The sequence below is a fragment of the Suncus etruscus genome, chromosome 6 (assembly GCF_024139225.1).
Source record: "Suncus etruscus isolate mSunEtr1 chromosome 6, mSunEtr1.pri.cur, whole genome shotgun sequence".
In the NCBI taxonomy this organism is placed as follows: domain Eukaryota; kingdom Metazoa; phylum Chordata; class Mammalia; order Eulipotyphla; family Soricidae; genus Suncus; species Suncus etruscus.
In genome coordinates, this window is record NC_064853.1 from 3,399,223 (window position 1) to 3,411,839 (window position 12,617).

At 55.4% G+C, this 12,617-nt stretch overlaps 3 protein-coding genes across 9 annotated transcripts in view; 2 read left to right on the top strand and 1 right to left on the bottom strand.

Moving 5' to 3' along the window:
• THAP3 (THAP domain containing 3) overlaps positions 1-12,617 on the top strand; it is a 432,757-nt gene that overhangs the window by 116,576 nt on the left and 303,564 nt on the right. The window lies entirely within an intron of this gene.
• ERRFI1 (ERBB receptor feedback inhibitor 1) overlaps positions 1-12,617 on the bottom strand; it is a 731,587-nt gene that overhangs the window by 88,187 nt on the left and 630,783 nt on the right. The window lies entirely within an intron of this gene.
• Positions 1-12,617, top strand: part of CAMTA1 (calmodulin binding transcription activator 1) — a 552,305-nt gene that overhangs the window by 16,744 nt on the left and 522,944 nt on the right. For 6 of the 7 annotated variants that reach the window (XR_007496769.1, XM_049775266.1, XM_049775269.1 and 3 more), the window contains exon 2: positions 11,064-11,133. The exons of the other annotated variant lie outside the window; for it this stretch is intronic. Coding sequence is in view for 5 of the 6 variants with exons in the window: in XM_049775266.1 (XP_049631223.1) it covers positions 11,064-11,133 (70 nt within the window). In the remaining variant the exon portion in view is untranslated. The remainder of the gene's footprint in view (positions 1-11,063; positions 11,134-12,617) is intronic. 7 annotated transcript variants of the gene reach the window in all.

Below are 12,617 nucleotides of genomic sequence, written 5' to 3' on the forward strand. Positions count from 1 at the left end.
GAGCCATGTGCAGGGCCAGGGCTTTGAATCCTCCCTGCCTTACCTCTTGGGGCCCTCATTGTCCCCACCTGCATTTCTGCCATAATTGGCCTCTGTGTGTTCCCCCCAGGCGAGTCCTCTCAGCTCCTCTTCGGGTTCCGTTGATAGTTTTTGGGTGAGTCCTTTCCAGCGGCAGTGATGGGTGCCCTCTCCCACCTAGGGTGCCTTCTGACCTCAGTCATCATCTCTTTCTCAGTTTGTTCTTGTTATCTCGGATTATGTGTCTTTCACTGGCGACTTTTTTTGTTTGTTTGTTTATTATTTTTTGGGTCACAACCGGCAGCACTCGGGTTACTCCTGGATCTGCACTCAGAAGTTGCTCCTGGCAGGCTCAGGGGACCATATGTGATGCCAGGATTCGAACCACAGTCTATCCTGTGTTGGCCGCAAGCAAGGCAAATGCCTTACCGCTGTGCTATCACTCCGGCCCCTCACTGGCGACTTTAGACCACTGAGGAGGCCTCTGCCATGTTTGCCTCCCTGCTCACCTGGATGTGGGGCTGTTGTCAGGTCCTGACAGGACCTTCTCACGAGCCTGCAAGCCCCGTTGCTCTGACCCTCTGTGGTCACTGGACTTCGGCTCAGTGTTAAGTCTGCAGAGTCTGGGATCGGGGCCAGTGGTTGAGGTTCGGTGGTGGGGAACAGGGAGAAGAAAGAACAGGGAGAGCAAGTGGAGGGTCCAGTACGTGAGCATTATTTGGGTACCAGGAAGGCGGATGTGCTACAGGGAAACCTGAAGTTGCAGCCCGACCTTTCCACTAGCATTTTCTAGAATCTGCCTGTTGTCAGGGCTGTTGGAGGTACTCAGGGGCTCAGACCCCTGCAGGGCCTCGGGAGCCCAGTGACTGTTCTGGAAGTGTGTGTTCACTTACTAAAGATGGTGCAGCTGGGAAAGAAGTGTTCGTTGGGGAGGAGGGCAGAGAAGAGCCGTGAGCTGGAGGGGAAGTGGGGGTGAACTGGGGAGCTGCGTGGGAGATGAGTTTGTGGCTCTGAGGCCTCGTGGCCTGACTTCTGGCCCCTGGGCCTTGGCAGGGAGGGACCTGTGCTCGGAGTCCATTGGCCGATTGCTTTGGACTCTTAGTGCCTGAGGAGCCGTTCGGATTTCGAGGTCCTTAAGTGGAAACAGATCTAGCTTTGATGGATTGTGTTTCTATAATTTAAGAACGATTATTTTTTCATAACTTTCCGTGTTGGGCCATGGAGGGATGGTCCGTTCCTCCTGGTAAATGGGCGGTTTTCTCCGACCACGTTGCCTGGCTGTGAAATTCGGGCACACGGCAGTTGGCAGGCGCCAGGGATTCGGCTTCAGATCTGCCGGAGCTGCGGGGCTGGAGCTCACTTCAGGCTGGTCTCGACAAATGCCCAGGATGACCTGGACCGCCCGGGAGACTGCTGGGGAGGCGGCGTGTGAGCCAGCATCAGGGACTGGCAGACCTGGCTGTGGGGAAGCACAGTCCAGCCAGCAGTCGGGAAGCAGGCTCTGGGCAGGGGGAGCTGGGCCTGAGGAACAGTTGGGGTTGTTCGGAGAGGCTGGGGCCACCAGCTGAGGGGGCTGGGCCTGCCCCTGTTCCTTGCTGCCCCTTCAGCCTCCTCGCCCTTCTGTGCCCACATCAAATTCTGTCAGACGTGGGTTGTTGCGCCAGGGCCTCTTGCTCATCACACGTGCCATCCACACACTTGGCTCCGGCCAGCTTCTTTCTCCCGAGCTTCCTGCCCTCTGGGTTGGCCTGGCCGCTTGTCTGAGCGCATGTTGGAATTGGTGTTGCGACTTCTTCTTTCCCCAGTTTCTGTGCATCTTCAGAGGTAAGACTCAGCTCTGGTAAGGGGACCTAAGGTCTACATCCAGGGGCTGAGTCGGTGTCTGAGGGTTGACCCAGCAGAGAGGGAAGCCTGGAGGGACAGGAGTTTCGGCCCATGTGACCCCTGAACAGAGAGCCAGGAGGAAGCCCAGAGCACTGCTGGGAGTAGCCCTAACGCCCCAAACCAAAATTACCCCCCAAAAGAAAAAAAGAGAGGCCTGGAGAGATAGCACAGCGGCGTTTGCCTTGCAAGCAGCCGATCCAGGACCAAAGGTGGTTGGTTCGAATCCCGGTGTCCCATATGGTCCCCCGTGCCTGCCAGGAGCTATTTCTGAGCAGACAGCCAGGAGTAACCCCTGAGCACTGCCGGGTGTGACCCAAAAAACCAAAAAAAAGAGCAGTCTGGAGTTGGGCAAGTTGCCCCTGGCAGGAATGTCACCGTGTCTGAGTGTGGGCCTGTGAGACATTTGATTTGCGGCTGACTGCCAGGCTCTGTGGGGTGAGGCGAGGCAAGGGTGGTGGGACTGTCAGCCATGCAGGCTGCATGGAGGGGAGGGTCCCTGGGGTAGAAGTGTGTGACTGACCCTGAAGAATAGGGTTCTGCTTTGCAGGTGCCTCGAGCTCTGTGATGGGGAAAGGAGATCTGGCAGGGGGACTTACAGCCCTTTTGCCTTGGCCAGATTCTAGGGGGCCGAGTAGGGGCTGCTGCTGAGATTCGGGAAGCTCAGCCTCCTTGGGGTCGGCAGGGAGACCCAGCCCTGCTCGTGGCGAAGCTCCCACCAGCATCTTTGCCCAGTGCAGGCACTGTGTCTCTAGGGGAATGGTCGAGTTTAAAGGGACTTTGTTGTAGGGGTGAAGGGACTTGGGCAGGGAGTGTGGGGAGTGCCCTGAGGGAAGAGGCCAAGCAGGGACTGAGCCAGGCAGAGGGGCAGGGGCAGGGACACTGCAGGGTTGGTGGGCAGCAAGGACTAAGCAAGGTGGGGGCAACGGTCCTGATTTGGGCTGTGATTTGGGGTTATGAGGGAGAGTGGGTGAGAGGGTAGGTGACTTGAGGTGGGCAGGAAAAATGAAGTGCTTTATCCAGTCAATGGTGAGGGAAGAAATCTCTGGGTGAGTGCTCAGAGGGGAGAGCCCTCACCGGGCAAGCAGAGATCACGAGCACAGAGATAATAGAACAGCCCTGAGCAATGCCGCCGTGTGCCCACCCTGTTACTTGGGCTGGAACACACTCTGCCCTCAGATTCTGCTAGCTGGGGTAAGTAGGCAGGCTGGGGTTCCATGTGCCCCGTCTCACCTGCCTCTGCTGTTTCCAGAACACAACCAGATTCAGCAAGCTTGTTCTGTGTTTGTTCTGTGTTGTTCTGTGTTGCTCTCGTGTTTGCTTCTGGGACAAATGACCCTGAAGTGCTGCTCTCTCTGGTTTGAGTCCGTGCTTGGGCCCAGGTCCACGGTCCTTGCTGTCCGCTCCCATCTGCTGGCTTCTGCCCATTCTGGCCATGCGCTGTCCCTGCCAACCTGCTGATGAAGCGTGTTTGACCCGGGATCATTGAGTCCTGCAGCCAGGCGATAGGATTTCGAGATCTAGACCAGCCTTCTCCGTGCTGGCGCAGCCTCTACTTCGTCAGGGTCAGGTGTGTGCAGACCCTCGGGCCACGTGCTGCTGCTGCCTGGCCTCGCCTGGTTCTCTGCTGAGATTGGCCTCTGCAGGGTTGTGGCGGACGCAGACGGTCTTTCCAGGAGCCTTGCACCTGCTCTCCCTGGAGGCTGCCCAAGGCCTGCCAGGTGACCGGATTCCTGCACGGTCCCTGCTGTCAGCGCCTTGTTTCTCTTTCCTCTTCCCCCTCACTGCTTCTTGGGAGAGCCCTGAGGGTGGGCCACCTGCCACGTCTCACTGTGCTCCTGTCTGCCCTGGCTGGCATCTGGCTTGTGACTGACATCTGTGGTGTGGCCAGCGTCTGTCTCATGGCTGGCGTCTGTCCTGTGGTCAGCATCTCTCTGGTGGCCAGTGTCCTTCCTATGGCTGGTGTCTTCCCTGTGCCCAGTGCCGTCCCATGCCCAGCATCTCTCTGTTGGCTGGTGTCCTCCTTGTGGCCGGCGTCCCATGGCCTGTGTCTTTCCCATGGTCAGCGTCTGTCCCGTGGCCAGTGTCTGTCTGATTGATGGCCGGGATCTATCCTGTGGCTGGTGTGTTTCCCATGGCTGGCGCCTTGCTAGTCTTCAGAACAGGCATCCTGTGTGTGCAGCCTGTCAGGGCCGAAATGAGGTTTTAACGTGGAAATACTTCTCATCCCACATCAAATGCTCATTCCACGGGTTGCTTTGTTGATATTTTTGCAGTGGCATTGAGATCTTTGAGCAGTTCAAAATCGTTAGCCTCGATGTCCATGATGATGAGTGCTACTAAAACAAAGTAGTCGAGGCCAGAGCCATAGCACAGAGGTAGGGTGTTTACCTTGCAATGGCCAACTGTGGTCAGACCCGGGTTCGATCCCTGGCATCTCATATGTCCCTGAGCCTGCCAGGAGTGATTTCTGAGTGCGGAGCCTGGAGTAACTCTGAGTGCCGCCAGGTATAGCCCCAAATCCAAAAAACCCCCAAGCCCCAACAACACACAACCCCCTCCCTGAATGTATGCTGATGGAATCTCACTGCACCAAGGTGGCCGTTTGGTAAGTGCTCTCTGCTTGCTTTTGGAATCCTGAACATGGCTTCCTAGCCCAATTAAAGTGATGAAAATTCTAAGGGCACTGTGATTCGTATCGAGGAAGAGTAATTTTTGTTTTAATTCTGAAATCACTTTAAATACATTTTACATGACTCTCTGGCAAATAGTGAATCAATCAGTGTGATTCTTGGGCCATAAATCAGGCCTGACAGCTGCAGGTCCCTGCGTCTGCGTCTGCGCACGTGACAGGACAGGACAGGACAGGATGGGACGGGAGCCGTCGTGTGGGTAGCCATGGGCTGTGGCAGCTGTGTGGACATTTTGGGCCACATTTCCAGGTGCTGAACACCTGTCTGAGAGCCTGGGGGGGGGGGGGATGTGCCTTCACCAGCCGGGATACTCGATGCACTGCCCCGCAAATGTCTGGAGACCAGGAGACTCGTGGGTCGAGAGCCTCCCTCACTCGCTGCTTTGTGGCTCTGTGCAGGTCTGGGCTCTGCTGTGTGCGTGTCCCTCCCAGCCTGTGCTTCGGGTCCTTCCCAAGAGGCTGAGCTCTCCAGGGGTCTGTGGAAGCTGCCAGGAAGTGGCCCCATAGCTCTTCCTTGGGGTCTGGAGCCTTTTTCTAACCTCCCCCCTTGCTTCCTTCCTTCCTGTGACCCCTCTTTCCCCCGTTCTTGTGTTTTCTGCCCATTTACTCGATTTCCATGTTGGAACATCTGGGGCTCACTGGATGTTCTCAGCTCGATGGGCCTGGTTGGAACTTTTTGGCCTAAACTGGTGTCTCTGACTGACGTTGGGGCTTAGAGGAGAGTGGGCAGCATTGAGGCCGCCCAGTCTGTGTTCTTTCTGGGGCCTTTGGGGACCGTTGCTTGTCCTGGAATTTCAGCATTCTTGCTTCTGTGCCAGACATGGCCCTGCATGTCACTGCCCCAGAAACTTGCTTGGAGTCTGCAAGGAAAATGCTCATGGGCCAGTCAAGCATCGTGGGTGGTCTGCAGGTGCCGGGTGGCCTTAGGATCAGAGGAGAAGTAGCAGGTTCTCAGCAGGCCCTTCTGCCAGGGATGCAGCTGCTGTGATCACCAAGCCCAGCTCCGAAGGCCTTGTGGCCGACTTGGCTCATGGCACATTTCTAGTCTCCCCTGCACCCGGTGTGGCAGATGCTCAGCAAGTGTAGAATAAAAATATAAAATATAAAGAGATCCATGTGTCTGAATCCTCGCCCAGCACAGCGCTTCTGGCCTCTTTGGCCAGCAGGTCTGAAGATGCAGGATAATGGTGGAGAAATAATTCACAAACAGTGAGTTAAAGATTTATCCGAGTCAGCTTGCTTTTATTCCGTGGCCCTGTCCGCCATCTGCTTTTCCTCACACCTGCTTTCTCTAAGCTTTCTGCTGTCCCGCTCTCTCTTGCTTTTTGCTGCTTCTCCCTTCGTTAACCCCCAGCCAGACTTTTTTTCTTTATTTAAAACAGCCCACCCTATCCTAGGTGTGAGCAGGTCTGATCATCGGGTGGGATTAACATCTCAAAAGAAAGTTTAGGTTAAAGGGCTTTGGGGGAAGGGTTACAGGTGAGCACCTGCTGGCCAGGGCAGAGAAAGTGCCTCTCAGACCTGCCTCCTCAGGCCTCTGCTGTCTCGCTGTGTGCAGGTGGCTGCAGGGCCTGACTCCGGTTTGGGGCTATTGGTGGCAGGAAGAGCATCGTCACAGTTGCGCTAGTCTGTCTGCTCCAGGAAGGAGTGCCCCTCTCTCGTGGGGGCGGCCTGCCTGGCACCTGGGGCCCAGGGAACAGTAGTGGAGGTTCTAAGACGGGGGTGGTTGGCTGGGTGGGGGCTCAGCTTTAGTTTTGATGCCCTCCCTGGGTAGCGCTGTAGATGTGGACCAGTGAATCTGGGACTGTCCTACTGGCCCTTTGGATTGGCACAGCCCTTACTCCGTCCCACGTGTTTCTCTGCTTTGGGAGCCGTAGACATTCTTGGTCCTCGTCCTCAGAGTTGGACACTTTCCTTTCTTTCCTTTCCCTTTTCTTTTTTTTTCTTTTCTATTCTTTTCTTTCCCATGCCTGGTGGTTCTCAGGGCTTTACTCCTGACTTTGTGTTCAGGATCACTTCCAGTGGGCTCAGGGAACCTTGTGGGATGCCGAAGAGCAAACCCGCATGTTATGCACACGCCGTACTATTGCTCCGTGAATGCAGTTTCCATTCGCCTCTTCTCCCTTCTGAAGCTTCAGCCACTTCTTATCATTGAATGTGGGCTCCAGACGAGCTCACTTGACCAGCTGCTCTTGCGGGGAGGGGTGGTTGCACGTGTGAGCCCAAATTGTTACCTGGTCCTCTGCTGCTCCCTGCCCACACATAGCCTCTTGGCCCGGGATCTTGTTCATCCCCTGCCCCGGGAGGTGGTGCCTGGAAGCCAGACCAACCTCGAGAGCTTGCTTTGCCCATCGCCTGGGTGCCGGTGGCGGGCACGGGGCACAACATCAGCAGAGGCCTTGTCTCTTCCCGAGGCTTCTCTTTCTCCCCTTGTCTGGATGACTGGCAGCATCTGGTGCCGGTGTTTGTATTGACAGCTGGGAGTATTTTTTTTGGGGGGGGGGCCACACGGTAATGCTCAGGGGTTACTCCTGACTGTGCTCAGAAATCGCTCCTAGCTTGCGGCACCATATGAGACCCTAGGGGATCGAACTGCATGCAGTTCATCCTAGGTAAGTGTGTGCAAGGCAAATGCCCTACTGCTTGTGCCACTGCTCCGGCCCCAACAGCTGAGAGTATTTTTATTAAAAATAGAAAAAGTCTTAGGAATTTTTGCCTTATTATCAAGGGCTGGAAGGGTCTTTTTTGTGGACCTGGGCACCAGAACCCTGGGGTGGAATTTAGCTTTTAGCTTTTGTTACCCTGATGCTCAAGGTATGGTGAGACACACACGGGTAGCACAGCTCAGGCCTCAGGTGGGCCCGGACTTAGAACCTACAATTCCACAGCACCTTGGATTCCCTCCACACACACATGCACACACACATACACATTTGCACACATGTGCTGGCATTATAACTCCTCCCCTTTCTCTGGAAATTCTGACCATATCATATCTGCCCTGGCCCTTGTTATTCATTTCCGGGTGCCACTGTGGGGTCCCTTGGGAGTCTTTGGGAAATGCTGATACCCGGCCCCCATCTCCCCCCGTCACCAGAGTGAGACTTGCTGTCCACGTCGGCTCCCCTGGAAGTGAGATGTTCCACCATTCAGTCCTGGCCACCTGCTTGGCACTGCCCCGGTAATGGAGTAGATGCGTGAGGAGCCCTGGCAGCGAGGCTAGTCTCCTGGCCGGGGCACCTTCCCTGTGTCTGCCCCTTTCCAATTGGAGAAGACTCATCCTGGGTGCCTCCTAGTGGCTCTGGTGTGAGATTGGACAGTGTCTGATTCAGTCCTTTGAGAAAGGCCAGTGGGGAGTGGGGGTGGGTGGGTGGGGGAGGTGGGTGGGGAGACAGGGTTGGGGTACAGCGTTCTGATGTGTGGTTCTGTTTGTGCTCTCTGCTGGCAGGGATGTGAGCTGCATTCTGGCTCCCCAGTGTGCCTGGGAGCACACGTGTGCCCTTCCCTAGGTCACAGGCCCATGGCTGTCTGGAAACTCATTCTCTCTTTCTCGCTCTCTCTTTTGTTCTTTTGCACTCTTGCTCTCTCATTCTTTTCTTTTTTTTTTTTTTTTTTTTTTTTTGTGGTTTTTGGGTCACACCCGGCAGTGCTCAGGGGTTATTCCTGGCTCCAGGCTCAGAAATTGCTCCTGGCAGGCACGGGAGGACCATATATGGGACGCCGGGATTCGAACCGATGACCTCCTGCATGAGAGGCAAACGCCTTACCTCCATGCTATCTCTCCGGCCCCTCTCTCATTCTTTTCTTGCTCTATCTCTCTCTTACTTTATCTGTCTCTTGCTCTCTCTGTCTCCTTTCTTGCTCTCACTCTCGCTCTCTTGCTCTCTCTCTGTCCCCCTCATACTCCTGTTCCCTTCCTCTGCTCCTCTGTTCTGGGGCAGAATCTGAGTTCCGAGGGGTGCGCCCTCTGAGTGGGGCTCCTGCACAACCAGGCTGAGCACATGGGCACCTGCTGGCTAGGGCAGCCTTCAGCCCACACTGGTTTGTCTTGACCCTACGGACCTGCCGAGAGGGTGGGGGCATCCCAGGATTCCGATTCCCTGTCCCAACCCATGTCTTAGTGTGCTCAGCCCGGAGATGGTCCTCCCAGAGCGGCCTGGGGGTGGGGATGGCTGGCGCCTGTTCCCTGCAGGGTCTTTCTCTTCTGTGTGCCACTGGCTGCAGTGCCTGGCTTTGGGGGTTCAGCGAACAGTTGTTCTGTTTTCGAGGAGAGCTCCTGGGGTCCGGGCAGTGGAGAAGCTGGACGCTCTCCATAGCCTTGGCTCTGGGGCAGCCTGGGACATCGGCCCCCCTGCCCCCGCTGCTGGGTGTGTCCCTCTCACAGTATGGCCAGTCTCCAGGGAGGAAGTCACTCCTGTGTCCTCCTGTCTCGTCTCTCAGGGCTGCTTAAAGTATGGGTGTTCTGGGCCTCGGGTGGAGCTTGGTGGTAGGGCACCTGGGGTCCATTCAGACGCAAACACAGAAAGCAACTCTGCCTTTAGTTTCAGGGCCCAGCCTCAGTCTTGTATCGGGGTCCATCCTGGTACCCCACTATGGTATCGGGACCCAGCCCAGACTCCATCCTTTTGTGGTATTGGGGTCCAGCCCAGGGCTCTCACCCCTGAACCACCTCCCTGGCCCGTGAGCCTTGTCTCTTTTCTGCCACCCCTGTGAGGCTGTTGGGGCCCCCTCAGGAATGACTCCCTCTCAGCCATGCCCAGCACGGGGGTGGGGGGGGTGGGGGGGGGTGGGGGTGGTGGTGGTGGCGGCGAGACAGCCCTTGACTCCCAGATACTGGGAAATCCAGCCCACAGGCCGTGCACACTGAGGAGTGTGGCCCAGGGACCGCCTGAGTCTTGGACCCAGGAATGTTCTAGCCCTAGAGAACTCGTCCCTGGGCTGCTGGTTGTCCGGTGGCTGCAGTGAGGATCCGTAGAGGAGGGAGGTGGTGCAGGGTCCGAGAGGTGTAGCACTAGGGAGGACAGACAGAGGAGCCTGTGGTCAAGTCCCATCTTGGTGCAGGGACTGGGCAGAGGGCTGGTTCCTCACTGCGGGAGATGGTCCCCTGCCCTCTGCTCTGTTGGATGGGGCCGGAGAGGCCAGGGGACGTCCCTGTGGGCAGCTCCGAAGCCACAGGTCAGTGCTGTGGATATTTCAAGTAGTGACTGGAGGGTGGTCGGAAATTTTGGTTTTCTAAGTGTTAAATGTGTGGTTTGTGATGTGGGATGAAGGCTGTAAAATTTTACTTCATTCCTGCAACCCCCAACAGACGATATTCTTAGGACTGGAAATAATTGATCAGCAAGTATCAAGGAAAAATTCCCCTTTTTCCCCCTCCCCGAGTCACCTGTGCTAAGGTTCTAAAGCCAAAACGTCTGGACTGGCCTGTCCTATCACCACTCTCAGCGGGAGCTCGTCCTTCTTTTGGGGGGTGGTGACTCATGTCAGCTGCTGACTGACTGGACTACAAAGTGACATTCGCCTTGCTTCTACTTAGGACAGATTTTAAAAATAAATTTTTTGAGGGGAGACTCACAACCAGCAGTGCTCAGGGGTTCCTCCTGGCCCTGTGCTTAGGTACAGGCCTGGCAGTGCTCGGGAGACCCTGTGAGATGCTGGGGATCGAACCTGGGTCAACTGTATGCAAGGCAAGCACCTTATCCGCTGGTCTCTCTCTCTCCCTCTCTCTCTCTCTCCCCCCTTCTCTCTCTTTCTCTCTCTCTCTCTCCCCTCTCTCTTTCTCTCTCCCCTCTCTTTCCCTCTCTCCCCTCTCTTCCCCTCCCCCCCTCTCATTTTTGGTCACCCAGCACATGTGATCCTTCCTGTTAAAAGCATACAGGTAATGCTTGCTCAACAGCCCGCATCTTTTTTTTTCATATTCCATATGTGTGTTTTCTAAATTTGGAAACACATTTTTTTAAAAAGCCGACATCCAAATTACAGTCGCATTAAAGAGCTCCCCTCACCTCCAACGGAGGGGGAATAAGTTGCCAATATGTGTCATCCAATTCTTGATTATGCATTTCTTACAAATAAGACTTTTCCTCCTCCCGAACCATGACGCAGTCCTCAAGCCCAGGAAAATTGATGCCTGAGACTGTCTGTATGGAACTCAACGACGCCATTCCTGGGGCAGGGGGGCAGGGAGGGGATCGTCGTCCCAGGGGGTCCCCACTGTAGGAAGGCTTTGGCCGTGCCCCAGGGCTTGCCTTGTCTATCCAGCCTACCCCGGTCCAGAGCGGCTCGCCAGCCCCTGTGTGGCTTCTGTGACCTTGACACGCCTGGGTGTGTGGAGGTGCATCTCCCCCACTCTGGGCTTGTCTGATGTTCCTCCTGATGAGATTCAGGTTCTGCGACTTTGGCAGGAATATCACAGAAGAGCCAGTATTGATCTTTAAAGATTAGTTTTACATTTTATTTTCTGTTTCCTTAGAGCGTTTCCCAAAGTGTATTCTGCGGAACTAGCACCTACTGTGTTCTCAACTCCGTGCCACCTCTAGAAGGTAGGACTCGCAAGCTTTTCACTTCCAGGATGGGGCGGGCTTGGCAGAGCAAGGGACCCATTGTGGCAGGGCAGGCGCGGGCAGCCGGTGGCCGGGACGCACGCCCCTGGGCCCTGCTTGACTTGGCTGCGTGATCTTAGATCTGAGTTACTTAATTCTTATGGGTGGGGGGTGGGCAGAATAATACGCCCCCTAGAAAACTAACCTAGGCCTCTCTGCCCGTGGAGGGTTGTGGGGTTGTCCGCCAGTCCAGGGGACTCAGAAGAAGAGCTGCAGAAATTAGGGTGGGTGAGTGGGGCACCCAGGGGCCATGGCATCTGAGCCACTCACTGGGGCCTGAACCTCTTGTTTTCCAGCTGTCAGATGAGTGTAGGCCCTGACGGGTTCCTCGGGGTCCCCAAAAGAGCTCAGTGTGGCCCTTTGTGGGTGGTGCACACCCACCCCATCCCCACCAAAGTCCCCATCACCTCCTACAAGGATGGAAGAAACATGGGTGCAGACTGCTTGTGAGGAGAGGAGAGCCCCAGGCCGAAGTGGAGCTGCCCCTGCCCAATATTCAGGCAGGAAATAAATGTAGGTGCCACGAATGGTGAATCGGCTGAGCTGAAGCTGCCTTCGGCTCACTCGGGACGTGGCAGGATGAATGACAGGAGGAGGGTATATCTGGGCCCCAGAAACGAGTTGGGTGGGAGAGAGGTGGCGCCCTACCCCTAGAGCAGGAGGAAGAGGAGGAGGAATGAAATGAAATAGTGCGGCCAAGTCTAGTCTTTCTCTTACAAAGCTGTGACTTGATCCCACTTTAGTTTTATTTGTTTTTCATGGGTCGTGTCCCCCCCCCCCCCCCAACCTTTCAGAGATCTTCGGGAATAATTAGAGCTGAGTTCATTTATTTTGGAGACTGTCTTTGGGAAAGAATGACGAGAAAGCAAACTCGAGCCTGGCACACACCCGGTGCTTGCTGTTTGTTTGGAAGGACTTGGTTATCGGAAGGTCTTGGGTCAGCAAGAGCCCAGTTCGCTCTGAGCTCTGTGCTGACTCGACGGGAACAACTTGTGCTTCTGTTTTCCGGAGTCGATTCTTGTCCTCCTCTTTGCACCTCAGCGCCCAGTCATTAGCAGCCAACGTCAGATCGTAGAGCTTCCGTTTTAATTTTGCCACTCCAAGTTGTCGCTCAAATGCAGTCCCAGAGGAGATGTAGCCATTGGGTGCACCGTGACACCAACTTGTTTTGAGGACATTGGTCTTGAGGCCGGGAGAGTCATCGCAATCATCTCAATTGACTATCGGCATGTGTGTGTGTGATTAGTCACAGAAACCAAATTGTTTCGGTTTTGTTAGTTAGGACTGCATGCCCAAAGTGACGCATCGTTTCTAGGTTAGTGCTAATAGGGTTAGTAACCCTTCCTCACCTCGAAGAAGTCACATTGACTGACGCCTTGGAAAAGGCCCGATGTGTTGCTTTGGAGCGAAATGGAGAGGGTCTG